We start from the raw sequence: 26,888 nt of genomic DNA, 5'->3' as shown, positions 1-26,888 counted from the left end.
GGCTTGACAGGGATGACAGTACCAGTAGGGTTGGGCTTAGGCTGGGGCTTTACGCCAGTGGGCACTGGCTCCTTGCCGGTGGGGACAATAGTCTTGCCCTCCTCCTCGCACCATGTGGTGGTCACAGTAACGGTGTTGGTGAGAGTGATGGGCACCGTAAGAGTCTTGTTGCCAGAGACAACGACAGTGGTGGTTTCTGAAAGCTATATTAGACACGGCCTGCTTGAGGAAATACACGAGAGCAAAACGAACCTGGGGTCTCAGTGGTCACATAAGTAGTAGTCTTGGTGATGGTACGGGGAGGGTCGGTGGTGAGAACAAGCTTCTTGGTAGTGGCTGGCTTCTTCTCGTCGGGCTGGAGGCTTCTTAGCATGTCAATCGGAATGGGTACGCGTTGGCATTAAGCTTACCTCTCCGCCACGCCCTTGGATGACACCGGCAAGGGCTGGGGCAGCCAAAGCCAGGAGTGCAATAGTTCCCTTGACCATTTCGAAGGTTCGAATTTTTCTTTTTTTGATGCGAAAGGCTCAAACAACACAGCTTTTAATATAAACGAGAGATGAAGAAGGAACAGCGAGTGGCTTCCGTACGGCACAAGGTGGAATAGAGAAGGAAGAAACGATCTGATGAAGCAGAATGTCTCGACCTTTAAATCTTTTCGACGAAGAGCCTGATGACTATGCACACGACAGTCGTCACTGACGATGGTGATAATGCCACAGTAGTATCCTTTGGTTAGCGAAGTACGGGGCAAATGTTGTAAGGTTCAGGAGCAAAAGTAAAGCTCATTGATGCTACCTCTGGTAGGCTACGAGACGCAGCTTGAGGCTAGCCAAGCCATGGATGCGAAAGGGACCACCGATGTGATGCTGTGCGTCAAGCCAAAGGGTCTCTCGTATGGCGAGCTGTTGCGCGAATGTAACGTCTTGCTACATCTTCTTGGACAGAGGCCCACAGTACCCACGTCAGTGAGCCACGATCCTCGGACACGATGCTAGATGGCTGTACTTAGATAGGAAGTCAAGAGCAGTATTGTCGTCATGACTTTGCGCGAGTACTCCGGCTTTCAAATTGGGAAGCTGGAAACCCCCCGGCTGTCGCCGTGATCTATGCTAGTGCAAACCAAACTAATCAAGCAAAGCGGAGACAAGCCTGCTGAGAAGGGAAGTGCTACCGGAATTTGCGTTCCATTATGGAGTATTGAGCCCTAAAAAGCAGAGTTAAGCTTGTAGAAATGCATGGATTGGCTCGCAAGGCTCTGTAGCTGACACATTCGAAAAAGCTTTGCAGGAATGTGGAGTCGCTCGAGGTCCGCCTGCCTGTAACGTTGCAGGTAAGTTTGTCGGGTCAAGGATCAGGGCAGGGACAGAAAGCAAGAAAGCAAATATAGCACGGGCAGTACAGGCATACGCTCACGAAGCACATTAGGTAGCTGGTTTGAGCATCCTATTTGGACAATGTAGTCCATATGGCCTTATGACGAGATCCAGGTCATGGCATCATCAAGGAATGTCAATCGAAACCGAGATAGGTCGCTGTAACACAGTCGAATAGGCTATCTAAGAAGACTTCAAGGCTCATCGAGCTTCGAAGGATCTGGCGCCGTACTGTGGAGCGGCCGTTTTCGAAGCTGGTGGGAGAGTCGTTGAGATGAGAAGCCGGTAATGTTTCATTGGAGTGAGTGGATAATGTGGCTACCTAGGTAGTCGCTATGAGAGCAATGTAAGACGTCATTGAAGCAAAGCTCGTTGAGCCTCTTGACAGGAACCATGGCCGCAAGCGGTAATAGCAGATGGCAAATGTTCCTGCAGGGGTGGTACCAGACAGAACTTGGCAAACGTGATTGTGAAGCTCTGCAGGAGCGAACCTTAGTATACTTCGTACTTGGTCGCTTTCTCGGTGGGTCGGTGGTACCTCGCTGACTCATCACCGTTTGCAGCAATGCATCACGTGGAGATAAGCTCCCCCTCAGCTCAGCTACCGTATCAGGGCTTAGGGCAAGCGGCGCGTGGGAACGCGTCTTGGAGCGCGTTAATGGTTTTACTGTGCTGCGGTAGCTGAGAGATGGATGCAGTGAACAACAAGACAATCCACAACATCACCCCTATGATGCCTCACTCAGTGTCCTCGCAAGGCTCGTCAGCCGATCGCAAAGATGAGGAGGTTCTACCAGACGCTCCGCCAGCGGAGAGCACCTCCGAACATAAGACCGATGCACCCGACAATGCAGCAGCAGGCGTAAAATTAGAAGACCTGTTCAATGACGACGGCGATGATGAAGAATACCCAGCTTCTAGCGCTCCAGCTGCTCAGAATCAGGACACGATGCAGACAGAGTAGGTTTCGCGCCGACACTCACCAAGGCATACCGGTACTGATAGAAGTTACTCGTTCAGCGCCGTCCGTGCTCCTGGTCCAGAGGTAGACACAGACACCATGCTCGCATTCTACCAACGCCTCTTTCCATTCCGCTACCTGTTCCAATGGCTTAACCACGGAATTGTTCCTTCACCCGATTTCGGCAATCGCGAATTCGCCCTCACACTCCAGAACGACGCCTACCTCCGCTACCAATCATATGCAACGGCAGATCTGTGAGTACCGCGGGATTGATGCACAAGTGCCATATCAGAACTCTGTTCTAACGGATCGAAAGCTTCCGCAAAGATATCATCCGGATGAACCCCTCTCGATTCGAGATCGGACCTGTCTACAACACCAACCCCCGAGATCGCAAGACGCTCCGCGGCGGCCAGTTGAAGCCCATCTCCAAGGAACTCGTCTTCGATATCGATCTGACGGATTACGATGACATCCGCTCCTGCTGTACGAAGGCCAACATCTGCGGCAAATGCTGGGCATTTGTGACCATGGCGATCAAGGTCGTCGACACGGCCCTCCGCGACGACTTCGGCTTCGAGCACATCCTCTGGGTATACTCCGGTCGCCGCGGTGCGCACGCCTGGGTGTGCGACCCCCGCGCTCGCAGCCTCCCGGACGACCGACGCCGGGCCATCGCCGGGTACCTGGACGTGGTGCGGGGCGGCAACAGCAGCGGCAAGCGGGTGAACCTGAAGCGACCGCTGCACCCGCACATGGCGCGCAGCCTCGACATCCTGAAATCCCACTTCGCGCAGACGACGCTGGTCGACCAGGACACCTTCCTCGGCCCCGAGCAGGCGCAGCGCCTGCTGGCCCTCCTGCCGGACAAAGGGCTGAACGAGTCACTGCGCAAGAAGTGGGAGTCCTCGCCCGACCGCACCAGCGCCAAGAAGTGGGCCGACATCGACGCCCTCGCCAAGACGGGCAAGAGCAGCACCCTGAACCCGACCACGCTCCGCGACGCCAAGCAGGACATCGTGCTGGAGTACACCTACCCCCGGCTGGATTCCGAGGTCAGCAAGAAGATGATCCACTTGCTTAAGAGCCCGTTCGTCATCCACCCGGGCACCGGCCGCGTGTGTGTCCCCATCGACGCCCGCAAGGCAGAGCAGTTCGACCCCCTCTCGGTGCCGACGGTGACGCAGCTGCTCGCCGAGATCGATGCGTGGGATGCGGAGCATCCGAGCACCAATGCCGGACTGGAGGCGGCCGAGGGCGAGGGTAGTGTCGCGGACTCGGACGCGAGGGGAAGCCGCAGAGTACAGGACTATGAGAAGACGAGCCTGAAACCATACATCGACTACTTCCGCTCCTTCATCGCCGGTCTTCTCAAGGAAGAGCGTGGTGGCAAACGGGAACGGAATGAGGACGTTGAGGAGACAAAGCCTGAGAGTATGGAGTTCTAGGCTTCTGAGTTTCGCCTCCTAGGTGAATGGCGGTCTTTATGGTTTTAATTCTCTCAAGCCCTAGCCTGGGTAGCATTATTTTTGGGTATGATCTTGGAGCGATTTGGGAGTATGTCCTTTGAAAGTGGATATTTCAGGCGTTCGAAGAAGGGTCACGGGGCCTTTCCCCTGTGTTTTGTGTAAATATTGTGATGGTTCTTACTCTTCTATTCATTTCTGACTGCAGACTGAGCTCATTACGTAGTTATGAGAATCAATACGAACCAGCATGAGCCATGGTTCCAGTCAAAATTACATTTTTTTTGTGAAATTCGATTCTATGTTGTTACATTGTAGGACTGTCAGACGAACAGCACTACCTCATTATTGACCATAAAGCCTGCTTTGGAGAAGACAGGAGTGACAGATGATATAGTTGTGAAACTCGAAACGCATCATTCAATAGCATGCTGTGCAGGAACCGGGAAGAAGAACGTCCGTGTCCGCCTGATCTAAGCAGAAACGAAGTTCTTGACATCTGGACAGAGGTTTAGCAAATGCTTATAGGGAAGTAATATCGGTGGGTCACGTACTCTCGAGCCAGCGGACGTACTCCTTCTGCTCCTTAACCTGGATGTAGTCGGGGATCATGGTGGCAAGCTCGGCGTTGATGCCTCTCACGTCAAGGTAGCGGTCAATGAAGTTCTGAAGCTCCTCGTCGAGGTTCTCGAAAGGAGGACCGGCGTACAGGCTCTGTCTGGCCCAGTCCTTCTCGGCGGTCTGGGCAAGAGCCAGATCGGGCTTGTTGAAGTAGGAGACCTCCTCAACCTGGAACACGCCATCGGTGCACATGGTCTGGATCAGGAGAGCGCCGCTGCCGGGCTTCTCAATGGTGATGTTGACACGAGCGGGGAAGCCGGGCTCAAGGTCGTCGATGCCGACCTCGTCGCGGTCGGAGGGAGCGATACGGTCCTCGGGAAGCTGGGAGATGCCTGCGCGACCTTGGTTAGCAGGCTGGTGGCTTCCGAAGTCGTTGGCGTCCATCAGACCATCAGCGGAGAAATCCTCCTGCTCGCTCAGGTTTTCGAGGTCTGCAACGGTGAAAGTAAGGCGGATCCTATAGAGAAGTACAAACGATTAGAATGATTGTTAAGGAGGAAAACGCGGGCACAAGCTTCCTTACTCTTCCTTGCCGAACTTCTTGGTCAAAGTGACTTCCTGCTCGCCGGGAATATCCTTGACCTGGAAAAAACCATGATGTGTGAGCTAATGCAGTCAGAACAACGATCGTCCGACAGCAACGTACCTCCCAAGAGTTGTTTTGCAGAACATACTGGATGTTCTGAACGGAGCCATCCAGGTCCTCAAGGCCGGAGGCCTTCTCGTGCTTGAGCTCATCCTCAAGCTTGGCAACAAGCTCGACGTCACCTATTATACTCGTACAACATGTAGTCAGTTTTGTGCGCCATAAAAAGTCATCTGCAGTCCATGACCGAAGCTTCCAATGCTTGAACGGGACAGGAATTTGGATACAAGGTGATGGGTATGAGCCCGAAACACATGAGAGAAAAAATGAATTGATGCGCTCGAATGGGAGATTGCAGAATCGCAATACTTCATCCAGGGAAAACTCTCTTACCCTCGCCGGGGGCCTGCTTGAAAGCCCGGGAGGTCGAAAAAGCAGCATAGGCAGGCTTGGTGATCTGCTTCAAGGTGAAAGCATTCTGAGAAACAGCGGCAACAGGTCTGGAGACAGTTGCGCGGGTGGAAACTGCGAGAGAACGCGCAATGGAGCGGGGGGCGGAGCGAGTAAGAGTGCGAAGAGACATCATCTTGAAGATAGTGGATGGATGGTAGATGGATTGAAGCTGAAAGTCAAATGGGAAAAATGAATGGGGGTGGGATGATGGTAAGAGTGCGGAAGAGGCAAAGTGATGATGTGAACAAGAGGAGCCTGGAGTCTCAGGCATCTCCACTTTCCAAAGCTCTTCCCGTGCCAAGACCTGGAGCTCCATCCATGAAAGTACAGCACAGTACGTACGTACTTCATTTACTGGTGATTCAAGAAAAACCATATGGTATGATATGTGTGTACATGTGAATTATATGCAATCATAACGCCATAGTCCCATGAGATTCCCCCGACAAAGCACCCAACTTTTTGCAACTCGGAACACAGAAGACGAACAAAATCTTTCAAGACATTCCCTTGGGGGGAAATACTGAAGGCTGCTTGCCTCCATCCTTAGTGATCCGGATGAACTTCATCGTGCTCAAGCCAGACCAATCGCCATTCCAAGCCCTAAGCGAATTGATCACACCCTGCTCACTGAGGTCAGGCAACCAAAATCCCGTCTTAAACTCCTTGTTCTCGACATCGGTTCGCTGCAGCAGCGCTTCTTCCCGCTTGCTTGGGGGTCTGCCTTTCCGTCTCTCGCTCTGTAACTGCTCGATCTCGGGCACACTACGGTTGATATACCTGGTTTGTACGTGAGAATTCAAAGCGCACGAAGCTATGATTGGCCCTTGCGCCGCCGGCACATACCTCACCACGATATCCTTCATCTCGTCTTCCGACATTGGCGTCGCATCCTCGGGCAGGGTCTCGTAGAAGTATGCAATGCGGTCGACTGTATATCATGGAATCAATTAGTGAGAAGTCCTTTGAGCGAGACAAGGGTGGCACAGTGCTAGGCCCTCACCATAGGTTTGTCTGCCCCGCGACATATTGGCGGACACTCGAGCGACTCGGTCATCTCTAGCGGTGGCGCGGCGTAATCTTCTGGCATCTCTGCTGAACTCGTGAAGAGCCTCAACCGCTCCTCTCTTCTTCGCAATGTGCTTGTGTACTTTCTGTAGCGTCTTCGGCATGGTGAAGTTTTGTTTCTCCTGTCTGCTTTTAGATTGTTGCAATGTCGTCCAGTTTATCAGCGATTTTTTTTCCCTCGGCGAATTTCTTTTTTTTTGGGCGGGCAGAATGCAATGGCGGTGAGGAAGAGTACTCAAGCCGCTCACATGAAACCAATCAGAATATGAGATGGCTTCCCTCGCCCCATCGCGTTCCTGGCGCGTCGGAGGGGATGAAGATCAAGCATTCCAACCTCGTTGTCTAGGTCATTGTCGTTTGCTGGTCGCTTAGGGGTGGGACGTCTTCTTCCATCATTTGATTAGGTGTCTTCCCATGGTCCTCGCCTTCATCATCTGGCTTGACCTAAGCACCTACAGCCGGAGCAGATCCCTGTCTTGGCGGTGCCGGTATAGAGAGCGCGGCCTGCCATCTCGTCAATAGGGTACTGACAATGGGAATTAAAGGTGACCCTTGTCTTTGCAAAAGCGCTTGGGAGTCGTCTCTAACTATTCGTGTTCCTTCTAGGTCTTCATGTTCTTCTTAAATCAATCCAGAAACCATGTCACCTGAAAAGTTATAGTGGGCAGACCTTGGGAGTCGATGCCTACGGATGGCTACATCGTGGTACGGTCGCATGCTCCGTGGACTTGGTCTTGGATAAGCCCACACGAAAGTACGTACCTGTAGGCTTGCCATCTGACTGCTTCCCGCTAACATACATGAAAGACACATTGACTTTGTTCTTAATCGGGTTCGCATGCTTATCTACTTTGGAGTGACGCCATACCTTGTATTCGACGGAGATAATCTTCCTAGCAAAGCTGGCACTGAAGATCGACGCCAGAAAAGGCGACATGACGGCAAGTCACTTGGGATGGAATTGCTCCGAAAAGGCCGCACGAAGGAAGCCTACCAGGAACTACAGAAGGCGGTCGACGTGACTCCTCTGATGGCGCGTGAGTTGATTGAAGAACTGAAGCAAATGAATGTGCAGTATGTGGTAGCTCCGTACGAGGCCGATGCACAGTTGGTATACTTGGAGCAGCAGGGTATCGTTCATGGCATTATCTCAGAGGACTCCGACTTGCTTGTGTTTGGCGCCAAACGCCTGCTGTCCAAGCTTGATCAACATGGTGACTGCATCGAGATCAATCGGGCGGACTTCGGGGCTTGCCGGGACGTCAGCCTGATAGGATGGTCGGATGATGACTTTCGACGCATGTGCATTCTCGCCGGTTGCGACTATTTAGCCAATATTCCACGGATGGGTCTGAAGACGGCTCATCAAAGCATACGGAGGTACAAAAATGTCGAGAAAGCCGTGCGGATGCTCCAGTTTGACGGCCAGTATCACGTTCCTGCGGATTACTTGAAGAGTTTCAAGGAAGCGGAGCTTACTTTCCTCTATCAGCGAGTCTATTGCCCCAAGGCCGAAAAGCTGGTGACGCTCACAACACCTGAAAGTGATGTCAATCTAGAAGAGTTGACCTTCATCGGCGGTGATGTGGAGCCTGAGGTTGCGGTGGGAGTGGCTCGGGGGGACCTGGATCCAGCGACCAAGCAACCTCTGGTATTGAAGCCGCCAGCTGCAGCGAAGTCTACCGAGAAACGACTCACAAGCACTTTGCAACGTCGACAAACACTTGGATCAGCGGCCGAATTGAAGCCCAACAAACCCATCAATTCATTCTTCACTCCAAGACGTACGCCGTTAGCTGAACTCGATCCGAATAGCCTCACGCCGTCCCCAAGCCAGCAACGGCTCCTCGAGCGTCATGCTAATACCTCCTGGGAGAGTACTTCCGTTCCCACGCAGCCAACCCTGATGAGGTCAGCCTCCTCTGCTACGTTGTCGAGCAGATTCTCCAGTCCCTTGGTGAGAAGTGTCGAGCGGGACTCTTTTAATCCTCACGCCTTGAGGCTGTCTGCTCTGCAACCCTCTAAGCGACAGCGCCTCTGTTCAGATATAGATGAGGGACAGTTGCCAAGCGCATCTACTTGTCGGAGTCGATTCTTCACAAACAGTACCGATGAGTCTAGCCCGAGCGGACTCAAGATTAATCGAACTAAGAAGGCTCGGAAACACTCTCTGGACGTCTTCTCGGATGATTCCGTAGAGGATATGATGTCTCAGATTCCGGATCCTGCCGAGACACCTGCGAAAGCTAAGAGCGATGAGCACCAAGACACGGGGCCAAGTCAACCCCTCGACGCATCAGATGTGCCCCCGCAATCCACGAAAGCTGATGCCGAGGATCACCTGGATCACGGGTTGGAGCAGAAGCAAGAAGTGCCGTCGGATTCCATTCAACTTATTGAGGGCAACCCCAGGGCTGTCAGTCTGGAGTCCAATCCGGAGGAGTTCCAGAAAGTTCTCGACTATCACATCGAGAAGCAAAACTCAGGGCTGCTTTCGAGGTTTGCATTCCAGCGGAGAGGCAGCAGCGTTCGCTCGGAGAGTGTCACTCGGACAGAACCCAATGCACGGCCCATGCCAGTTATCTCCTTCTCAAAAGCGAAAGCACCAATGGACCTGAGAAGCGGAAGTCCACGGACGCCGCCTAGACGTGGACGGACAACGCCCTTGCAACGACTGGGGCAAAGTGCCCTGGCTAGGTCTCGATCTCTCAACCATCTTTCGTCCTCTCTCGCCGCATTTCGGGCATCAAAAGTCTCGCTTACTCCATCTGAGCCCAACAATAGCAGTCTCGGTAGCACCCAGAATCTCATGCCGACCTACCATGGGAGTGAAGACATGATCATTCCGGATAGTGAAGACGATGAAGAAGACGATCTGGAAGAACCCGACGCTAATGCGAATGGAGGCTTGCAGACCCCAGTCGCTATTGATCTCAAGCGATTCTCCTTTGTAGGTTGAGACAAACTCTTGGAGTGCTTGGGGGACAATCGACTTATCATTATCATTATAGGAGTTCTTGGGAGTATTGTTAGTTTTGTGTATCATGGCATTGGGTGGGTGATTTGACATACAGTACAGTACAGTACAGTACAGTACATGACCGAGAGGTGCTTGGCCGTATAAATAATAGGATCTACATGGGATTGACCGTATACCCCTTAGTTGCAAAGCATCTGGCCAGACTATGACATAAGTTGGTGTGTTGGTGTGCTTAGTTCCATGGAAAAGTTGGAGGCTGGGGGGGAGTGGGCACGTGCCGATAAGATGATCGGGGGGCTTAGCGCGATCAGTGGAGTCCACGGCGGATCCAATGGAGTGAAATGACGGCGGGCGGTGTGGACTGGTTACCGGGGAACAGACGCGGTAAACAAACGGGAAGTGGCAGGCAGTGGCCCAGCCTCCCGCTTTTGGCCCTTCTTCGGGCTGAAGTAGAGCATTAGTTAGTTGTATGTGTACAGTAACTTACTCCGTACATCGTTCACTCCACACTATCTTCCCAGCCTCCTCATTATTACCCTTTCCTTTCCAATCCAGCTTCATTGACTGTTCTGGCGCGTCAAGGCACAATTCTGTCGGGTGGACTGAACCTTGGAAACCTGCTCCAGCTGAGATCTTACTCTCCCCCCTTCCTCTCTCCTGCCTGCACTCTCCTTTCCCCATTCCCTTGCCCTCCGCTTGCCTGTTTTTGGCAGATATCCAGTCCCTCCACTCGAAGCCCACCCAGCCCAGTTGGTGACTCTCTTTGTACAATTCTAACCACCATTATCCACTATTCAGGGCTTTCCGTGGGACTTGCCAGTCATACATTCTTTGGATCTCGATCTTGATAACGGTTCCGGCCCGTTGTCGCATTGCAACTCCTGTGCTCAACATTCCGGACAGTCGCTGCATATCTCTCAGAGACATTGACGTATTCCCTCAGCGCCAGGAGCACGAGTATCGACATCAACACAAACAGCTCCACTTCTCTCAAAGGAGGAGAGCTTCTCATCATACTTGATCTGTCAGTTGGGTGGTAGTGTCAAAGAGGTGCGCAGCAACCGGCGCAGACTCCTTCTCGGGGTTCCGAGAAGTGAGTCTTGGATCAGAGACACGGGGAGACAACACCTGGACAACCCAAGATGCCTAAAATCGGTGACCGGCTAGCCCGTACGTATTTCGGTTCTCGCTTCGAACATATGCATGAGAATATTGACGCTTGACCCTGCAGGGCTGTTACCAATGATCGGTTACCACCACGTGCTGATGATTATCATTGCTGTCGCCATCATCCTTCTATGTCAGTAGTTCTCCGGTCACCCATGCTCTGGAATGCGACTAACGTTGATCAGCCCTATTATTGGCAGGATGCTCGTCGTCCTCACCCCAGATCCCTAGCATATTCCTGATATCACTATACTACGAACGATACTCACCGACATTCAACCTAGCGCAGGTAGATCCTGGCGTGGTTACAGCAACGGCGAACATCGTAGGAGGAGCCGAAATGGAAGTCCGTGTGGGCTACTTCGGTATTTGCGTGCAGCCAGATGCGGGATCATATATCTGCAATGCCAATGCGACCGCCTTGGCCGAGATTGTCACGGTCGATCAAGACCCTCTGAACCTGATCTGGGTTGCGTCAACGTTCAAAGATGCTGTTGTGTTTCCGTACCTACTGTACGTTCTCCCTTAGGCTTTCGTCTCGTGTGTGTCTTGCTAACTCGCGGTAGCATCATCGCCGTCATCCTCGCCTTCTTCTGTTTTATCCTGCTGGCTACCTTCCCCGGATGGCACGACGAGCTCGATGCTAGTGGTTCCGAAGTTGAAGCCAAGCCATTTCCTTCGCGCCCTGTCTCGCAAGCCGCCCTGGCCCTCATCTTCGTCGCGTCGGTCTTCGTCCTCGTCTCTGTTCTCTGGCAACATACCGCATCCGTCGCCGCGAGCACCATCGCTCAGGACATGGGCAATGGTAGTGTGAAGAGTGGTGTTGGCACTTCTGCCATGGTGCTGGGCTGGTTTGGATTCGGTCTCATGGTGGTTGTGACGATAGGTCTTCTCGTCATGATTCTCAGCATCAGCCTCATCAAACAATTGACGGACGAAGCATAGTCACGTTGACATGCCAACTTGAACCCTCATCAATTCTTTTCATTGCACTTTGATTCCCCACTCTGATTTTCAACGCTACGCATTCCCCCTTCATCCGACTCCCTCGTCTTCATGCGATCACCAGCCCCCAGAGACGGCATATACAACGAACAGCACGTGAATAATGATGCATATTGAGATTTGGAACATGGACTTTTTCTCTCTGGTTTTTTATACGAGTTTATGGACACGGACAATTGGACAAGGGACTACGAGTTACGGTTACGGTTTTTCATTTTGTTTGTTTAAAGAAGTCATCACGAAGAAGAAAAATGCCTAATGAACAAGATGCGGCCAACAACAGATCAAGTCGGCCGTTCAGTCTTCTTGAGCTTAGCTTAGCTCACCTCATTCGAAACAATCAATCCACTCGAAAATTTCTGTTTCGTCCGCTTTCTCTCCTCCTACCCTGTATAGCCTTCCTCCGGCGGGAAAGATCTTGTTTGCCGCGATGCTTGTGTTCGCTTTGTCGTTGGCCTTGTATAGAACACTTGTTAAGGTTGCTTCACGTTATCTTGTGGCTGCGGAGGGGACACTGGGTGGATTTGGGTTGTCAATAGTTTTGTTATTGTCTTGTCTTCTAGATTATGAATTTGATGTGGATTCTTTGTGTTTGCTGCTAATGAGAGTCGATCTGCGTGAAGAATTCCAATGGATAGTCGCGGGACGTCACATGCATTATCCTCACAATTTTCCAGGTCTGTATCATTGACTGCGAAATCGAGCAACTCATGCTCTGTCCAGTAGAGCAACCTCTACAATTAAGAACCTTTAGATCTAGATCTCCGTGAGATCTCAACTGCACCAAGAACCGGTTACTAATATAGAGGAATAGGTAGGCAGTCACATGACATGGTATTGTGATCAACAGCGTCTACTGGGTAATTTGCTTGCATATTGCATACTATTAAAGAGGACAAAACATCCTCTCGTCGTTTCACAGGCAACGAACAGATCGCGACGACGATGACCCGGGCCGGATGGGTTACGCAAATAATAGAGCCGCCCCGCTTATTGTTCCTTTGGTTTAGTAGTTCATCACCGGCGGCCCACCGCCTGGTCCGGGCTTTTCCTCATAATTATTCCCTTCAAACCCACCGCCGTAATCGTCTAGGGACCGGTACCCCGGCGGACCATTGTCACGGCCACCGCTACCGCCACCACCGCCACCACCACCACGGCCTCGACCACCACCGCCGCCACCACCACCACGGTTGCCGCCGCGGTTCTGATGGTGGCCGCCGCCCCTGCCTCGCCCTGCCGCACCGCCGCGGCCGCGGCCGCGGAATGCGTTCCCGCGGCGCGAGGGTCCACTGTCATCATGGTGATGGCGATTCCCTCCGTTGCGCATGGCATTCGGGTGCGGCTGTCTTCCGTGGGGGTGGTGGGGGTGGTGGTGGTGGGATGCAGAAGCAGCGGCGCCATCATACGTTGCGGGCTGCTGCTGCTCCGCGTGCGGCGGATAGAGGATCTCCTCGTTGCGTTCCTGCTGGTGCCGTCTTTTGTTATTCTTGTTGAGGAACTGGCTCTCCCACTCGCCCTCGTTTGGGTTCTCCTCCTCGACGCGCAGGACCACCTTCTCGCCGACGACGGTCTCGACGGTGAGGGCCTTGTCGGCGGGGACGGGGTGCCAGTTCTGGATCTTGCCGGCGTCGATGGGGCGCGCGCCCTTGCGCACCGCCAGCACCACGACGGGCTGCGGGTTCTCCGTGTAGTATTTCTCGGTAGCGGGGACGGGCGCCATGCGCGCGGCCCAGACCCGGTTCTCGAAGCAGGCCGTGCCCGTGATCTGCCAGCTCAGCTTCTTGCCGATGCCCCCGACCTTGTCCAGGATCGACCGCGGGGCGGGGCGGGGCGTGATCAGGATGCTATTGGCCATGTACTTCAGGTCGTTGGAGTCCGCGAGCCCGTAGGGGAGCATGGGGGTTAGTACTTCGCGGATCAACCGGCTCGAGTCGGCGTTCGAGATCAGGTAGCCCGTGTAGAAGATGGTGCGCTTGATGCGCAGTCGACCGTACGGCGACTTGGCCTTGTTTAGTGACGGGTTGCGGGTGGTGAGGTTGTGAGAGTTGATCATGCGCTGCACTTCGGCGGCTTCCCAGACGGGGTCAAGATACATGGATCCTTCGGCGACCTGGATTACTTCCGAGGTGATCGGCTTTCTCGGGCTGGGGCCCTGCGCAGGCTGGAACTTGCGGTTCAGCTGCTCGAAGTAGTCCCGGAAGCCTTTGGCACTGGCAGAAAGGTCAGACGTTCCGGCAATATGAACGAAAACAGGAAAAAAAAAAAAACGTACTGCTTCGGGCGATCCTCATAGATGCGAAGATCTTCAGCCTGCTCGTAAGTGAGGATAAGGTCTTCCAGGAAGGTCTGCTTGAATTCCATCGTGGTCGCGAAGCGCTGATTCCTCGGGCCAACTTCCGGCTTGAGGCATATCAAATCAAACTCCAGCTTCTTGCTGCTCACCATTCGTTTGATGATCTCCGAGAATCCACTTTCACTGCGACCCGTTAGAAGCACCGTCAAGGCGTCTTTCTGCTCCATGCTCAATTTCACGAGTTGCACCTAGGGGGGAACGTATCAGCCAATTGCTGTTAGTTCACTTATAGGTTATTGTAATGTAATGGAAGGCCACACAATCTGTTCGTTCCACCACCCCTCCCAAGCGCGCGGTTCCTCCTTCTCGATCCCTTCTCCGGTAGCCGACAGGAGGTTCGGGTCATGCCACCAACCGCCGTTCGCGAAGCTCTCATAAGCCTGAAGGAACCCGATCGTCGGACCGTTCCAGAGTTGCGGATTCGGAAGTGGGCTTAGAAATACTGGAAAGCATTAGAATGCGCGGGCGAATCAGACGGAGGTCGCAGGGCGACGGAGTGCATCCTTACATGTGTTGTCGAAGTCGTATACGTGAATAGACCTGACCTGCGGTACTGCTGTAGCGCAAGAACAGATGATATTATCAGCCACCCGAAGCGCTATCATATAGTGGAAGCGAGATGCTCACCTGGTAGTTCCTTGTTGGTGATGGACCAGCGTCTTAGACTGGTGATGGTGCGCGCGGGCGCGCTCTGAGTGTGGTTTCTCATTTTGGAAGCGTTCTCTGCGACTACGGACCTTGCAGATCTCATTACCTTCAGCATTAGTGAGTTGCGACAAACATTCGAGGGTTCACATAGGCAAGCAAAGATTCATATGTCCACAGCTACTGTGAGTCAATGTGAGGTTTCACCGCGGAGATTTCGCCGCATATCACGGAAGGCCGCCGCAAAGAGGCGCGCTTGGCCCGCCTCCGTCTCCATTGTGGCGGGCAGTTTCGATGACTTCGGCAGGCGGTCTGGACTCGATCAGTTGCATCTGCCAGTCATAGTCCTCGACTTTCCAAGCGGTGAACTAGACTGCAATGACGTTGGTTCAAAGGCGGTCAGCAATGCCTCGTCCTCTTCCATCTGGAAACTTAACGAACAAAACATTCCCATCCTCTTTTCATTTTCATCATACCCAATCGTCCACTCGTTAACGGAATCTTTTGATGTGCGAGCGGGTGTAACTTTCCATGTCCGATGATGATGGCATACGGCAGGCAATTTTGCAACGAACGCTCCAAGAGGTAGCACAAGAGGAAAGCGAGAATGAGGCAAATCCGTGCGTCATCTGCCTCGAACCGGTCTCCGAAACCGCCATTGCGGTGCCCTGCAAGCATGCGAACTTCGACTTTCTGTGTCTGGTGAGCTGGCTGGAGCAGCGTCGGAACTGCCCGCTCTGTATGTACTCTCACGTATCCGAGAATTCGAATTTTGTCAAGTCTGCAAAGGGTCAGGGTCTTTAGCTGACGCCAAGTTGAAGGCAAGAGCGACGTCTCCGCAGTCAGATACAACCTCGACAGCCCCCAAGGGACTAAGATCTATCACCTCCCACCTGCCCCGCCAGTGCACACCAATGCATCCTCATCCCATCCACCCGCACCACCCATCCACCATCATCCATCCCGTCGCCCGCGCCGCGCTCGAAGCCCCACGAATCGACCACCGCTCCAAGCCCAACCGAGCGACGACCCCCTCCGCCGACGCCAACACATCTACCGCCACCAACTCTACTCCCTGCGCGTCGGCTCTAACCGTCTCTCCCAATACCGCGAGCTCACGCCCGACCGCTTCAACCGCGAAGAGGAGCTTGTCTCGCGCGCGCGCAAATGGATCCGGCGCGAACTCAAAGTATTCGCCTTTCTCAACCCCTCGTCCGAGCTCTCCGCCGTTGATCACGACGAGGGGATCGGTAGGGGTGCTGGTGAATTGCGCTCGACGGCGCAGCGACAGCAGTCCGCACCCCCACGGGCGGGTCAACAACGACTGGAGAACCGCCGCGGCAATAATGCCGAGTTCCTTCTCGAGTACATCATCGCGATACTCCGCACGGTCGATATCAAGGGCAGCGCGGGTCAGGCGGAGGAACTTCTCCGGGATTTCTTAGGAAGGGAGAATGCGCGGTTGTTTCTGCATGAGCTGCAGGCTTGGCTGCGGAGTCCGTATACCTCGCTGGAGGATTGGGATCGGCATGTGCAGTATGAGGATGTGTCGCGACGGGAGGGAGCTTCGTCTGCGCAGGCGCGGGCTGAGGGCTCCTCGGCGTCGCCGCCGGTTTATCGGGGTGGGACTTCACATCATTACCGGGGAGGTGGGAGAGGAAGAGGAAGAGGGAGGGGGCGAGTGGCGAAGCCGGCGCATTCACGGAGGCAGCCGTATCAGCGCGAAAGCCAGGAGGAACAAGCCAAGAGGGTACAGTACGCTCGGGAGCGTTATATACCAGACTAAGATAGAGAAGGCTATATTGTATGTCTTGCTGCGCTGTTCGCAGCGAGGAATTATCTTGCATATCCTATGAATGATTGATGCATGCTATAGACAAATGTATAAATGATAAGACTGGTATCTTGGATGATGCAAACAAGAAGAATACGCTAGTAGGTTTCATGGCTCGTGATGTTTAGGCTCTGGTATTCAACGTCGCCTGCCGAAGCGCCCGCCGCCTCGTCCCTTGAAGTTCTTGTTTCGGATTTTGAGCGACCGGTAGTTGGCGTGCGCTTCCGGATTGACCTTGCGTGCACGCGGCTGTTTGGGCTCGGGGTCCTTTGCCTGCGCCTGAGGTCGTGCAGGTGGTTTTTCCGGAGTCTCTGTCGCTGGCGGTTTGCCAGCCGCAATAGCCTCCTTCATCTTTTCGGAGAAGCTCTTGCCCTTCTCTCGAGGTTGGGGTCCTTCGTCGTAGTCAGGGTCGAAGTCGGACAGGTCCGGTTCCGACATGGTGTGTAACGAATCGAGGTCGTCGAAGTCAGGAACCTCGAGGTGGCTCTGGTCCAGAGGGCCGGGGGCTACGAGCTGCTGAGTTTCGCGGACGGCGGTGACCCTCCCATCAGGGCCATTATCCCTCTCTCCGTCTTCCTCCTCCTCTTCATCCGAAAAAGACGGCAGCTCGGGCGCAGCTTGCCTCGACGTTGAAACCACCGGCTTCATGCGCACCTTGCGGGTAGTCCGCTTCTGGCCCTTCTTCTTCCAGACGGGAGCGCCCTCGTTCTCAGCCGCGGCCTGGCTATCGGCCACCTGCGCCGCGTCCATCATAGCCGCCTGCTCGGCCTCGATTTCTCGGAGAACATCCATATCGTCCTCCAACTGCTCCTCTTCCATGTCCCGCAAGCCCTTCACCAAAGCCGAGAGCCCCTTCCCGACGAACTGGGGTCGTTTCCGCGTGGCCATCGGACTCAATCCCCCCGTGATGTTTGAGGTATCGTACCGTCCCGACGTCGACCGCCGCAGGAACGAGGGAGTCTCCGACCCGGGTTCGTTCGGCTCTCCCACTGCCGCTATTGAAGCCCCCTCTGCCGCCGCCGCCGCCGTCCCTTCCGCAGCAGCAGCAGCAACAGTCCCTTTATTAGACCCATCATCCATCATCGTCGCATACCGCCAGGTAGTCGGAGTAGAAAACAGCGTCGACAGCATCCACTTCTTCCCGGACGAAGTCGGCGTCCTCCCCAGCCTGGAACTGTCATCATCATCTTCACTCTCACCATCATTTTCCGCTTCCTCCCCTTCCTCCGCAATCGTATCCATCGTCTCCCTCTTCTGTTTCAGAGATTTCTTCCGCCTCGACGGCGTCCGCACACTCGCCTCCTTCAACCCAGCAATCCTCGTCGCCGACGGCGTCGCCGTACTCCCACCGGACTCCGACAGCAGATCAAAAAGCCCCAGCGCCTTGCCATCGCGCTGCGGCGTCGGCCCGATCGCCGCCTTCAGCGGCGACAGGTGTGTGCTCGGGCTGAACAGCCGCCGCAACACTGACGGCGAGTCGTACGGATCGACCTCCGCCGGATGAGAGGTCGATTTTCTGGATGGCGTCTCAAAGGCCCCGGCCCCGGCCCCGGTCCCGCTTTTGTCTGTCTTCTTCCGTGGGGTGGTGAGGTTATCCGAAGACCCATGCGGGGAGGTGTGTTTCCGTTTCCTTTTGTGGTGTCGACCGTTTTCCTCTGTTGTTCTGGGAATGCTGGTTGAGGATGATGTTTCGAGGGCTTTGAGGCGGGAGTATTCTTTGTATTTGGCGGCTGTATGCAAAAAGGGGTGGGTGTTAGCTGAGGGGCAAGATTTTATTGTTCTAGGAGGGGGAAGGGAGATAAGCGCTTACCAATTTCAGGTACCTTCTTGATATCACTTCGATCGGCTTTTCTGCCTCCGTTGGCGTCGGCGAATGCTCGTTCCCATTCTTTGAGCTCCGCGCGGAGGGTGGTGGAGGAGGGGGTTGCTGAGGATGGTGGTATGGTGGTGGCCATTATTGCATGTTGAGGATCTATAGTGCCGTGTTCTAGGAGGATGAAGTGGCTGTCAAGGTTTATGTCTGAGGAGAAGGGATTGCGAAGGCGTGGTGGTGGTGGTGGTGGTGGTGGTGGTCCGGCTGTTGGTCCCGAACCCGTCGCGTCCGCGAAAATCAATTAACGCGGGTTTTGTGCAGGGCGGGCTGACGTAGCGTGTCTCGGTCCCCGGCTTTCACTTCCTCGTAGTACTCCGTAAATGTTTATGGATCGAAGTCTATTTCGTTTTACTGTACCGTACCTGAGATTCAATTATTTTTATGAATTTATTGGGTATTAGCTGAGTATACAGATTTAATCATGATCACTGAGAAAAATATCTATCACCAACTCGTCAACCCACGACATCGATCGAACCCACCCCGTAACTGGGAGTCAGGATGCACCACCTTCCCCTGCAGAAGCGTGTACTTGACGATGCCCTCGCAGTGCTCCGGGCGGATCCGGGCCAGCCAGATCATCTGCTCCTGCGCCTTCCGGTAGACCAGCACATTCGCCGAGAACTTGTGGCCGCCGACATGCGAGACGAAGAAGATGCCCACGCCGCCGGGCCGCTCGTCGGTCGCGTCGCGATACAGCCCCAGCGGCCGCAGGTGTCGCTCCAGCTCCTTCTTGATCAGCGGAGCGGTGATCCCGCAGCGCGCGTCGCGCCGTCGGTGGGAGCAGAGCAGCACCACGTAGTCGTACTGGCATGGTCGCGGGGCCAGTCGCGATGCGGGATCGTGGGCCACGAGGCCTTTGTTGGAGAGCGGGGCGTCGATGTATCGGTCTACGACCTCGCGTACGTCGGCTTTGTGCACGGAGTCGAGGAAGGTGAAGGAGGGGAGGAGGAGGATTGTCGTCCCGTTGTTGTTGTTGTCCTTGTCGTCTTCTTCCTCGTTGTGGTGGGCTTGGAGATTCGAGGCTGAGACCATCATGCGCTAGGTTTCTCCCCGTCAGCGATCATTTATTCGCACTCAGCGGACCTGGCTCATGCTGAACACCGGATTTGAACATACTCCGTGTTTTGACTGGTTGGAGGAAGCGTCAAATGCCTCCATGAGTGATCCCTTCTCGTTCTCGACATGTTCGGTCCAGTCCGACTTCCCTGTCGCAACTAAGACGTGGGTGTGGAATTCTTTGATGTGTCCGTACAGCGGCCGGGAGGTCTCGACCTTCACCTTCGACGGGAATTGTACCGTGCAGTCGGCACAGTCTTGCTTGCAGTCGGGCCCGTCTTGTGTGGGATCCACGCTGGGGAAGATGTAGTCGTCGTTGCGGATCAGGCCGCCGCGCGATAGAAGGGACCGGAGCATCGTAGCTGGGTTTGTTTGCGACACACTTATCTTCAGGGTATATCGTACGATGAGCGATTGAGCTGCTCGGACACGAGATAAGAAGATAAAATCAATCTGACAGCCATCTTTCATGGTGGATTGAATTCTAGCTTTTCCTATATACTCCGTTGAGCTCGGAGACGGACTATCGCAAAGTATCATCTCCGAGGCTTATCCCCGAGGGAGTTAATCGAAATAGGCAACCATGATTGCTCTCAGAGGGCGCAGGGCTCTGTTCTGTCGAAGCGTGGAATTTAACTTCGAGTAAGGTATGTCTCGGAGACAATGACGGCGACCTGTCAAACGGTAGGCTGCAGCTACACGTCCACTGTCATTGCCATAATGTGTTAGTTTTGAGTCGTGGACCACATACACAGTACAGCACGGTAACTTAGCTCCTCCGGCGAACTATAGTTGACTCACTTGACTGGCTGCAGACGCTTGAAGCAAAGCGTTGCTTAGTTATTGGCAGTGCGGCCACTGGTTAATTTCGAGTCTCTGGCTCCATAACTCTATCGCACTCAATTGAGCCGAGAACCATAAATGCTGAGCACCCAAAGATTAGACCCGTTGACAATGCAATGCATTCAATTGCACCAGCCCCTCGCCCCTCTTCGTGGCAGTGGGACTCTGGCCCGTGTTTCCAATTGCTTGCCTGCCTGCAGCTCTGGACCCTTCAATCCTTCTCATCACTAAACCCCATTAGGCAAATCCTGGTTGTTCATCCCCCAGTCTGGTTAAATTGCTGCGAATGTTCTGGCGAATGTCTGAGGGAATGCGACTGAAACAATCAATCAACGATCACGGAAGAGCCGACCGTAGGTTTAAGCGAAGTTATGTGCGTGCGAGGTAAAACCAAGCCGGAGGAAAATGGCGGGCTGCGCCTTTTTTACTGAGTTATCGTTCCCTACTGGCTACTCGGCGAAACTGCCAACGGTTCTTCTGTGGAAGTGAAAGAAGACGACTCGGGAGAGACAATCGATTGTGCAGTATGTGCAACAGATAGTGAATGAGAAACTGTACGGAGCAAGAAAACTAAGAATTGTCTCTGCCTACACATCGGCGATTGTTCTTGTTCTTGGAAAGGTGTGAAACCAGGCCCACCGGGTCAGGTTGCCCCATTTGGTGGATATGGCCGGCAGTGCCAAACACGTAAGCCACCATCCACCAATCTCACTCGCTCTGCCTGCGGTCCTCCACCCATCCATCCACCCTGGACCCCCCCATCTGCCCCCAATACATTTTGGCGGTGGTGCGCATACCTACCTCCGTTTCTCACTTCCCTCTCATCCTTTTACCACTGCGCATCCACCCCCTCTTCTCTCCAATGATGGCTGACGTTCAGTTGAAATTGGCAGCTTCGGCTCCAAATTCTCAACCAGAACAACAGCAGCAGCAGCAACAACAACAACAACAACAACAACAGCAGCAACAGCAACAGCATCGAGTGCGCAAGCGACGCCGACGGACAATGGCGTGTATGCAGTGCCGCAGCAGAAAACTCCGTTGCGACCGTGAATATCCCGTATGCGGACGTTGTCAAAAGAGCAAAACCCCAACCCGATGCACCTACGAGGATGGATTTCTCTGGCAGCAACCCAATACAGTTGCTTCGCCCGTTTTCTCCGAGAGAGGTCCCACAGCCACGACACAAATGGCCCAGACTGATCGGGCGACTGCCCACCCTACCCCGGACTCGGGGATAAGTAGTTTGCCGACTCGGCCTCAACCATCCTCCAGGGACTCACGTCCCGGCGAGGAGAGACGCGATAAGTTTCTAGAAACCGTTCTCGGCGCCCCCAAGGCCGCCGTCAACCAAGAACCTTATGCAAATACCAGCCTGCTGCATCGGCCGCGACAGGTCTTCGAGCCTCACCAGGACACCCAGCCGCACCCCGCCGAGGACGACGAAGATCTGGCCTCGCCGACGCAGCAGCTGGATATCTCCCCGCGGATCATGATGCGAGGGCGAGAGACCAAGACCCGTTACAATGGCTCGGGCATATTTGCCAATCTGATAGCTCAGGTATGCCATCCACCAACCCACGTCCGAGGGACAAACAATCCTACGATCTGATTGGCCCTGCCACGAGTCACTTTATGTTGATTGCATGCTCTAGTTCCCCGACCTCAGGGCCTTTGCCGAAGAGATCAGGGTTGCCAGCCCGCATCTCTCGGCCTTGCGACCGGATCTCATCAGAGTCAAAAAGGGTCTCTGGAAGCGGAAACCTTTGAATGAGCCCTTCCCCATGCCCACCATGCAGTCACTAGTCACCATGCTTCCAGCTCGCGCAGTCGTCGACGAGTTGGTCTACTTGTATTGCATCTATATCGAGTCCACCCATCGTATCCTGCACATGCCCTCGTTCTTCGAGGAGCTGGAGCAGTTCTGGGCACAGCGGGAAAGCCCCGACATGACCTCGACCGTCTTTGTGGTTCAACTGCTCTTGGTGCTGGCTTGTGCGTGGAATCTCGCGGACCTCAATACTCTTCAAATGAAGAATGAGGCGCCCCTCACCTGCTATACTGCCATTGAATGGATTCTCCACGCAGAGAAGTGGATCGAAAATGCCAACTTCAAGCGACCCGAGCTCGCTACCCTCCGTCTGCAGACTCTGCTCATCATTGCTCTGAATATCCATGGCATGAAACGCAGTCAGGCATGGCTTGCCACCGGGACTCTCGTCAAGCGGGCTATGATGGCGGGGTACCACCGCGACCCAAGTCGATATACAAAGATTTCCGCGTTCAGCATGGAGATGCGCCGACGAATGTGGGCTACCATCGTGGAACTCGACCTCCAGATTTCCCTCGAACGAGGCATGCCCCCTTCGGTGCAAGAAGACGACTATGATACCTTCCCAGCGTTGAATATCGATGATACGGAAATCAACGACGATAGCACCGAGCTTCCGGACGAAAAGCCGCTGGATGTGATGACAGACTCATCATTCCAGGCGGTGCTGACACAATCTCTTCCTTTGCGGCTGAAGGCCTGTGCCTTGATGCACTCTCCTCGGATCAGCTGCCGATACGAAGAGGTTATGCGTCTGGATTGGGAATTGAATCGTCATCTTTCCAAGATCCCCGCATGGCCTACATCTGAAGTTGATGACTTCCATCGCACTTCGGAGCGCGTAATCTTGATGAGGGCTCTTTTGAAGAACAAGATCGGCCACTCGCTTTTGTCTATCCACACCCCGTTTGCCATTGAAGCCCCCAGAGAGGCTCTTTTCGCACCGTCGGCTCGGTCCCGCCTCGAAGTGGCGTCGATGATTCTTTCCACGCAGCGCCAGCTCCGTGAGAGGTCGGCCCAGCTGTCACTTTGCAATATGGGAGAATGGACCGTGCAGGCTTACTGCACCATATGCCAGCTCCTTCATGAGAAGGACAACAAATCCGGTCAGTCAATTATGCCTTCTGCGCTGTTCGTGGATGGTACTGATTTTAAGGGCAGCTACTTCTCTCACTCATACCCTCCCTGGGCTCCCCGAGTCATTAATCTCCCTGGTGGAGACCGCCTTGACCTGCCTCGAATCCCGCCTCCTTCTTGTGGTGAAGGGGGCGAAAGAATACTTCTTCATGTCGACAATTCTGGCGCTGGTGAAAGCCACTCTCTGGCCAAGCCAGTCCCATGTTTACAAGCAAGAAGTGGTGGAGCGTGTGATACTATTCGCGCAGACACTCTTCACCCGACATGCCAACTGCGCTCATCTGGGAGACTGGGGCATGGGCAGTTTCAAGACCAACCAGGTAAGCGACCTAGTCTCTCTTATCCCGCAGCTCCTCCTGACGATTCCAGGTTCCGAGTTTGAACGCCGGCCCTGGGATGGCGCCGCCCTTTGTTCCAGACGTAGCTGTAGGGCAGCCGGGGACCTTTGGCATGGTGGTTAGTTCGATCTACCTTTTCTCTCTCATCTCGCTAACAATCTGTCTAGCCCGCTGTAGACCCGTTTCTCGACTCCTTTGACTGGGCCGACTTGACGGGCATAACGTTCTAGCCATGATGTAAGAGTAGATAAATCATGCCCACCACCTTCCCTTATTACCTAATGCCCTATCACGACGATGATGGTTTGCACTGTACAAATACTCATACAATCGATCACCTGTACCATCTGGATGTTCTTCTGATTGCCTTAGTCAGACGGTGAAGATCGTCGTGGCGGTGACGCCATGCGATCGGGTTGAGCGACGATCCACGGCATCGCATCGATGTCACTGAATAGTCATGCACCCACATCTGGGCTCACTTCGCTCCCAGCCCGGTTTTGTTTTCATTGTCAACCGTGCGCAATCATCAATCAGCCTTGCCAAGGAGAGATCCTGAGTCCCTGAAGATTCAACCGATAACCCAGTTGTGGTTTATGCAGGAATGATGCAAGGACGGAACGAACACCTTGGGGGTTTGGGGTGGGTGGGGTTGTTGATCATCTTGCGAAAGGCAGTAAGTGATTGATTCTGTACGTCAGTTGAGGTCCCTTGCTTGGGGCATTGAGTGACGTCCTTGACGTAGACACCCTACATTGAATGCCAGTCAGTGGGGTGATTGCTTGACGATGCAAATCCAATGTCTCTGCAGCAATGGCTGTACTGCATGATGCGGAGCCAAGTTACAGTACAGTGTGTCTTTCCAGGGTCAACACTGGATGCCATGTATGTACTACCTGTATGACGAATCTCATCCAATACAGTACACAGAGTCAAGATCGGAAGATACAAAAATAGCAGACCAATAAGTGATCTAGAATGCGGCACAGTTTCATCGACGTACTCGAGTATATAGTAGGTATCTGAGCCCCTGAGTGGTAATTACCTTACTAGCATATCTTCGTTGTTCAGGGCGGGAGATAAGAGATAGGGTGCCTGCAGTACAGTACAGTACAGTACAGTACAGTACAGTACAGGGCCCTCCAGTTGATGCAGACTGTTTACCTATTCTGGGATCTACTCTCAATGACTGCTTGTCTTCACCACATTTTCATCACTGCATCCATCTCTAGGCACCAGCTTTTATTTGTTCTCCCCCGTGGAATCTGGCCCACTTTGCCTATCTGGTGCCCAGGGTCTGCTCCAGACTATTTCAGTCGCCGGCGCTCAGCCCTGTTTCTACCACTTAGTCTGCTCTGTGTCCCGTATCCAATGAAGAAGATGGCTGTCGCCAAAGCGGCCCATTGAGGCTGTCCCGCAGTCTTCAGGTCACAGCCATTGCACATCCATTGAGCCTACATTCGGCCAGTTCGAACTAGTATATATTAGTGTAATCCACTGATAGGCTCTGGCCCACTCTGATTCTCATGCTTAAATTGACACCCCTTCCCTCCAGTGCGCGGTCCGATTTATCGCACATCACATGCGAAACAGAGGGCGTCAATGCATCTTCTCACCCTCCTGACTGGGATCATCCTCCTCCACGCGGTCAATGGCAGTCCCCAGCCCAGCAGCGCCCCGGCACCGACCGGGTCCTCGTCCTTCTCCAAGACGACCAAATACCCTCTCCCCAACGTAGGGAATGTGGCCGTCCACGACCCCAACATCCTCCGCCACGACGGGGCCTACTGGCTCTTCAAGGGCGGAGTCCACCTCCCCATGTACAAGGCCCAGTCCCTGGACGGACCCTGGACGCAGCTCGGCACCGTCCTCGACGGACCCAGCGAGATCCAGAAACAGAACCGCAGCCGCCCCTGGGCGCCCACCGCCGTCGAGTGGAACAACACCTTCTACTGCTTCTACTCGATCAGCAAAGCCGGCAGTCGCAACAGCGCCATCGGGGTGGCGACCGCCACCCAGTTGGACCCTGGCAGCTGGTCGGACCACGGGGCCGTCATCAACACGGGCCAGGGTAACGGGTCGGAGAGCTACCCGTACACCGTCTCGAACGCCATCGACCCGGCCTTCACCAAGGATCAGGCCACGGGCCAGCCGTACCTGCTGTATGGGAGCTACTGGCATGGGATCTACCTGGTGCCGCTGGCTGCAGACTTGCTCTCGGTCACGGAGCCGGAGCGCCAGAATGCGACGACGAATCTGGTTTACGTGCCCGATGAGAAGGTGAAGCCGGTCGAGGGGTCGTTTATGAGCTATAGAGAGCCATATTACTATATTTGGTTCAGTCGTGGCAAGTGCTGTGGATTCCAGAATGGGTTTCCTGCTGTGGGGAAGGAGTAGGTTTTAACCTGAGATTTGTGCAATGGACGCGGCTGTGTTTCTGACTGTGCGTGTAACAGGTATAGCATCCGGGTCGGACGGTCGAAGGATGTCCAGGGGCCGTTTGTGGATAAGGATGGGCGGCAGTTAACAGACGGAGGCGGGACGGTGGTCTATGGCTCGAACCATGGGACCGTGTATGCTCCTGGGGGTGTTGGGGTTCTGTCTGGTGCCGATGGGGATTCCGATGTTCTGTACTATCATTACCGTGGGTTGGCTCTCGTCGGTTTGGCCGGATGTCTTGCTAACTTGACCCTAGTCAATACCTCGATTGGGTTCAAGGATACCGTGAGTAGATAGATCTACCGTGAGGGGAGATCCCTGGTTGACTCCGACTCTAGGATGCGCAGTTGGGATGGAATTACCTCGACTACCAAGACGGATGGCCACTCGCTGTTTCTGGGTATGTATCTCGATCTGCTCATTCGGACCCCGCTGACGGCGATTTGCAGCGACAACAGCACCGGAACGAGCGAAAGCGGCGGAGTCGTGTTTGGACCTGATTATACGCTTCATGCGTTCTCATTCCTTGGTATGTCCCCATTCTCCCTTTCCATGCAATATACTAATCATGAGTTTAGTCATTTGGGGATACCTCCGGCTACATAGTTGAAGCCCTGCTGTCCGCCTCGAGGAATTTGCATTTCACCCACATTAAAGAGACGACGATATGACAACGATAATTTTATCAGAGTTGAGGCCTGGCGTCTCATCAGCGCTATACAGCACGTTATTTACTGGAGTTGGACTTACTGTACCAACCCGACTAATGCTACCACCTGTATGAAGCCATCTCACGGATCCCACGCCATCCACATTCAACACCTGCCCCGTGGTATACGAGCTAGCA

General features: G+C 54.0%; 12 protein-coding genes across 12 annotated transcripts; 6 read left to right on the top strand and 6 right to left on the bottom strand.

Annotated features, from left to right (window-relative positions):
* Positions 1–8: 8 nt before the first annotated feature.
* cspA (putative cell surface protein) lies at positions 9–488 on the bottom strand (the record flags this gene model as incomplete). Its single annotated transcript, XM_025651387.1, has 3 exons — positions 9–196; positions 253–355; positions 411–488. Coding segments are annotated over 3 exons (369 nt in total), but the record flags the coding sequence as incomplete, so codon positions are not given.
* Positions 489–2,064: 1,576 nt separating this feature from the next.
* On the top strand, positions 2,065–4,066 carry BO66DRAFT_394671 (DNA primase subunit PRI1; the record flags this gene model as incomplete). Its single annotated transcript, XM_025648045.1, has 3 exons — positions 2,065–2,336; positions 2,397–2,594; positions 2,657–4,066. 3 exons carry the CDS (start codon positions 2,065–2,067, stop codon positions 3,786–3,788), a joined length of 1,602 nt encoding a protein of 533 aa, XP_025500358.1. The 3' UTR covers positions 3,789–4,066.
* Positions 4,067–5,599, bottom strand: BO66DRAFT_422873 (MAM33 family protein; the record flags this gene model as incomplete). Its single annotated transcript, XM_025650076.1, has 5 exons — positions 4,067–4,305; positions 4,361–4,884; positions 4,951–5,009; positions 5,074–5,195; positions 5,407–5,599. The coding sequence occupies 5 exons, from the start codon at positions 5,597–5,599 to the stop codon at positions 4,280–4,282; spliced, it is 924 nt and encodes a 307-aa protein (XP_025500357.1). The 3' UTR covers positions 4,067–4,279.
* Positions 5,600–5,804: 205 nt separating this feature from the next.
* BO66DRAFT_381479 (translation machinery-associated protein 16) lies at positions 5,805–7,114 on the bottom strand. Its single transcript, XM_025645958.1, has 3 exons — positions 6,470–7,114; positions 6,313–6,397; positions 5,805–6,246 (listed from the first exon to the last, which is right to left on the bottom strand). Exons 1-3 carry the CDS (start codon positions 6,636–6,638, stop codon positions 5,964–5,966), a joined length of 537 nt encoding a protein of 178 aa, XP_025500356.1. The 5' UTR covers positions 6,639–7,114; the 3' UTR covers positions 5,805–5,963.
* On the top strand, positions 6,634–9,683 carry BO66DRAFT_381477 (putative exonuclease). Its single transcript, XM_025645957.1, has 3 exons — positions 6,634–7,079; positions 7,141–7,288; positions 7,342–9,683. Exons 1-3 carry the CDS (start codon positions 7,067–7,069, stop codon positions 9,491–9,493), a joined length of 2,313 nt encoding a protein of 770 aa, XP_025500355.1. The 5' UTR covers positions 6,634–7,066; the 3' UTR covers positions 9,494–9,683.
* Positions 9,684–10,464: 781 nt separating this feature from the next.
* On the top strand, positions 10,465–11,782 carry BO66DRAFT_183496 (Fig1 domain-containing protein). The gene is made up of 4 exons (XM_025642390.1): positions 10,465–10,684; positions 10,746–10,814; positions 10,867–11,194; positions 11,248–11,782. Exons 1-4 carry the CDS (start codon positions 10,657–10,659, stop codon positions 11,624–11,626), a joined length of 804 nt encoding a protein of 267 aa, XP_025500354.1. The 5' UTR covers positions 10,465–10,656; the 3' UTR covers positions 11,627–11,782.
* A 725-nt stretch (positions 11,783–12,507) lies between these two features.
* On the bottom strand, positions 12,508–14,900 carry BO66DRAFT_431330 (rRNA 2'-O-methyltransferase fibrillarin-like protein). Its single transcript, XM_025650574.1, has 5 exons — positions 14,670–14,900; positions 14,551–14,598; positions 14,303–14,484; positions 13,962–14,230; positions 12,508–13,899 (listed from the first exon to the last, which is right to left on the bottom strand). The coding sequence occupies exons 1-5, from the start codon at positions 14,803–14,805 to the stop codon at positions 12,693–12,695; spliced, it is 1,842 nt and encodes a 613-aa protein (XP_025500353.1). The 5' UTR covers positions 14,806–14,900; the 3' UTR covers positions 12,508–12,692.
* A 242-nt stretch (positions 14,901–15,142) lies between these two features.
* Positions 15,143–16,473, top strand: BO66DRAFT_381468 (RING finger domain protein; the record flags this gene model as incomplete). The annotated part of the gene is made up of 3 exons (XM_025645956.1): positions 15,143–15,426; positions 15,509–15,915; positions 15,973–16,473. Exons 1-3 carry the CDS (start codon positions 15,219–15,221, stop codon positions 16,471–16,473), a joined length of 1,116 nt encoding a protein of 371 aa, XP_025500352.1. The 5' UTR covers positions 15,143–15,218.
* A 44-nt stretch (positions 16,474–16,517) lies between these two features.
* On the bottom strand, positions 16,518–18,587 carry sld2. Its single transcript, XM_025650075.1, has 2 exons — positions 18,332–18,587; positions 16,518–18,251 (listed from the first exon to the last, which is right to left on the bottom strand). Exons 1-2 carry the CDS (start codon positions 18,474–18,476, stop codon positions 16,660–16,662), a joined length of 1,737 nt encoding a protein of 578 aa, XP_025500351.1. The 5' UTR covers positions 18,477–18,587; the 3' UTR covers positions 16,518–16,659.
* Positions 18,588–18,838: 251 nt separating this feature from the next.
* On the bottom strand, positions 18,839–19,810 carry BO66DRAFT_331318 (sucrase/ferredoxin-like domain-containing protein; the record flags this gene model as incomplete). Its single annotated transcript, XM_025644087.1, has 2 exons — positions 18,839–19,435; positions 19,514–19,810. 2 exons carry the CDS (start codon positions 19,808–19,810, stop codon positions 18,839–18,841), a joined length of 894 nt encoding a protein of 297 aa, XP_025500350.1.
* Positions 19,811–21,161: 1,351 nt separating this feature from the next.
* BO66DRAFT_331471 (putative C6 transcription factor) lies at positions 21,162–23,832 on the top strand (the record flags this gene model as incomplete). The annotated part of the gene is made up of 5 exons (XM_025644089.1): positions 21,162–21,857; positions 21,952–23,237; positions 23,284–23,584; positions 23,634–23,720; positions 23,770–23,832. The coding sequence occupies 5 exons, from the start codon at positions 21,162–21,164 to the stop codon at positions 23,830–23,832; spliced, it is 2,433 nt and encodes an 810-aa protein (XP_025500349.1).
* Positions 23,833–25,107: 1,275 nt separating this feature from the next.
* On the top strand, positions 25,108–26,809 carry BO66DRAFT_183397 (endo 1,5-alpha-arabinase). Its single transcript, XM_025642389.1, has 5 exons — positions 25,108–25,995; positions 26,059–26,326; positions 26,380–26,441; positions 26,491–26,570; positions 26,620–26,809. Exons 1-5 carry the CDS (start codon positions 25,205–25,207, stop codon positions 26,649–26,651), a joined length of 1,233 nt encoding a protein of 410 aa, XP_025500348.1. The 5' UTR covers positions 25,108–25,204; the 3' UTR covers positions 26,652–26,809.
* Positions 26,810–26,888: the final 79 nt, after the last annotated feature.

Source organism: Aspergillus aculeatinus, assembly GCF_003184765.1.
Source record: "Aspergillus aculeatinus CBS 121060 unplaced genomic scaffold BO66scaffold_50, whole genome shotgun sequence".
Lineage (NCBI taxonomy): Eukaryota > Fungi > Ascomycota > Eurotiomycetes > Eurotiales > Aspergillaceae > Aspergillus > Aspergillus aculeatinus.
Note: the sequence above shows the minus strand (reverse complement) of the source record. Positions and strands in the feature narration are given on the sequence as shown.

Excerpts from the sequence above, each read along its gene's own strand:
- BO66DRAFT_381479 (XM_025645958.1), bottom strand. The coding sequence starts at position 6,638 with ATGCCGAAGACGCTACAGAAAGTACACAAGCACATTGCGAAGAAGAGA. Across the intron at positions 6,398-6,469 it reads GCGGGGCAGACAAACCTATG|TCGACCGCATTGCATACTTC; the intron begins GTGAGGGCCTAG and ends CATGATATACAG. Across the intron at positions 6,247-6,312 it reads ATGAAGGATATCGTGGTGAG|GTATATCAACCGTAGTGTGC; the intron begins GTATGTGCCGGC and ends CGTACAAACCAG.
- BO66DRAFT_381477 (XM_025645957.1), top strand. Across the intron at positions 7,289-7,341 it reads TTGGATAAGCCCACACGAAA|ACACATTGACTTTGTTCTTA; the intron begins GTACGTACCTGT and ends CATACATGAAAG.
- BO66DRAFT_183496 (XM_025642390.1), top strand. The coding sequence starts at position 10,657 with ATGCCTAAAATCGGTGACCGGCTAGCCC. Across the intron at positions 10,685-10,745 it reads AATCGGTGACCGGCTAGCCC|GGCTGTTACCAATGATCGGT; the intron begins GTACGTATTTCG and ends TTGACCCTGCAG. Across the intron at positions 10,815-10,866 it reads TGTCGCCATCATCCTTCTAT|CCCTATTATTGGCAGGATGC; the intron begins GTCAGTAGTTCT and ends AACGTTGATCAG.
- BO66DRAFT_431330 (XM_025650574.1), bottom strand. The coding sequence starts at position 14,805 with ATGCTGAAGGTAATGAGATCTGCAAGGTCCGTAGTCGCAGAGAACGCT. Across the intron at positions 14,485-14,550 it reads ATACGACTTCGACAACACAT|TATTTCTAAGCCCACTTCCG; the intron begins GTAAGGATGCAC and ends AATGCTTTCCAG. Across the intron at positions 13,900-13,961 it reads TATGAGGATCGCCCGAAGCA|TGCCAAAGGCTTCCGGGACT; the intron begins GTACGTTTTTTT and ends CCTTTCTGCCAG.
- sld2 (XM_025650075.1), bottom strand. The coding sequence starts at position 18,476 with ATGGCCACCACCATACCACCATCCTCAGCAACCCCCTCCTCCACCACC. Across the intron at positions 18,252-18,331 it reads CAAGAAGGTACCTGAAATTG|CCGCCAAATACAAAGAATAC; the intron begins GTAAGCGCTTAT and ends TTTTGCATACAG.
- BO66DRAFT_183397 (XM_025642389.1), top strand. The coding sequence starts at position 25,205 with ATGCATCTTCTCACCCTCCTGACTGGGATCATCCTCCTCCACGCGGTC. Across the intron at positions 25,996-26,058 it reads TTTCCTGCTGTGGGGAAGGA|GTATAGCATCCGGGTCGGAC; the intron begins GTAGGTTTTAAC and ends TGCGTGTAACAG. Across the intron at positions 26,571-26,619 it reads TCATGCGTTCTCATTCCTTG|TCATTTGGGGATACCTCCGG; the intron begins GTATGTCCCCAT and ends TCATGAGTTTAG.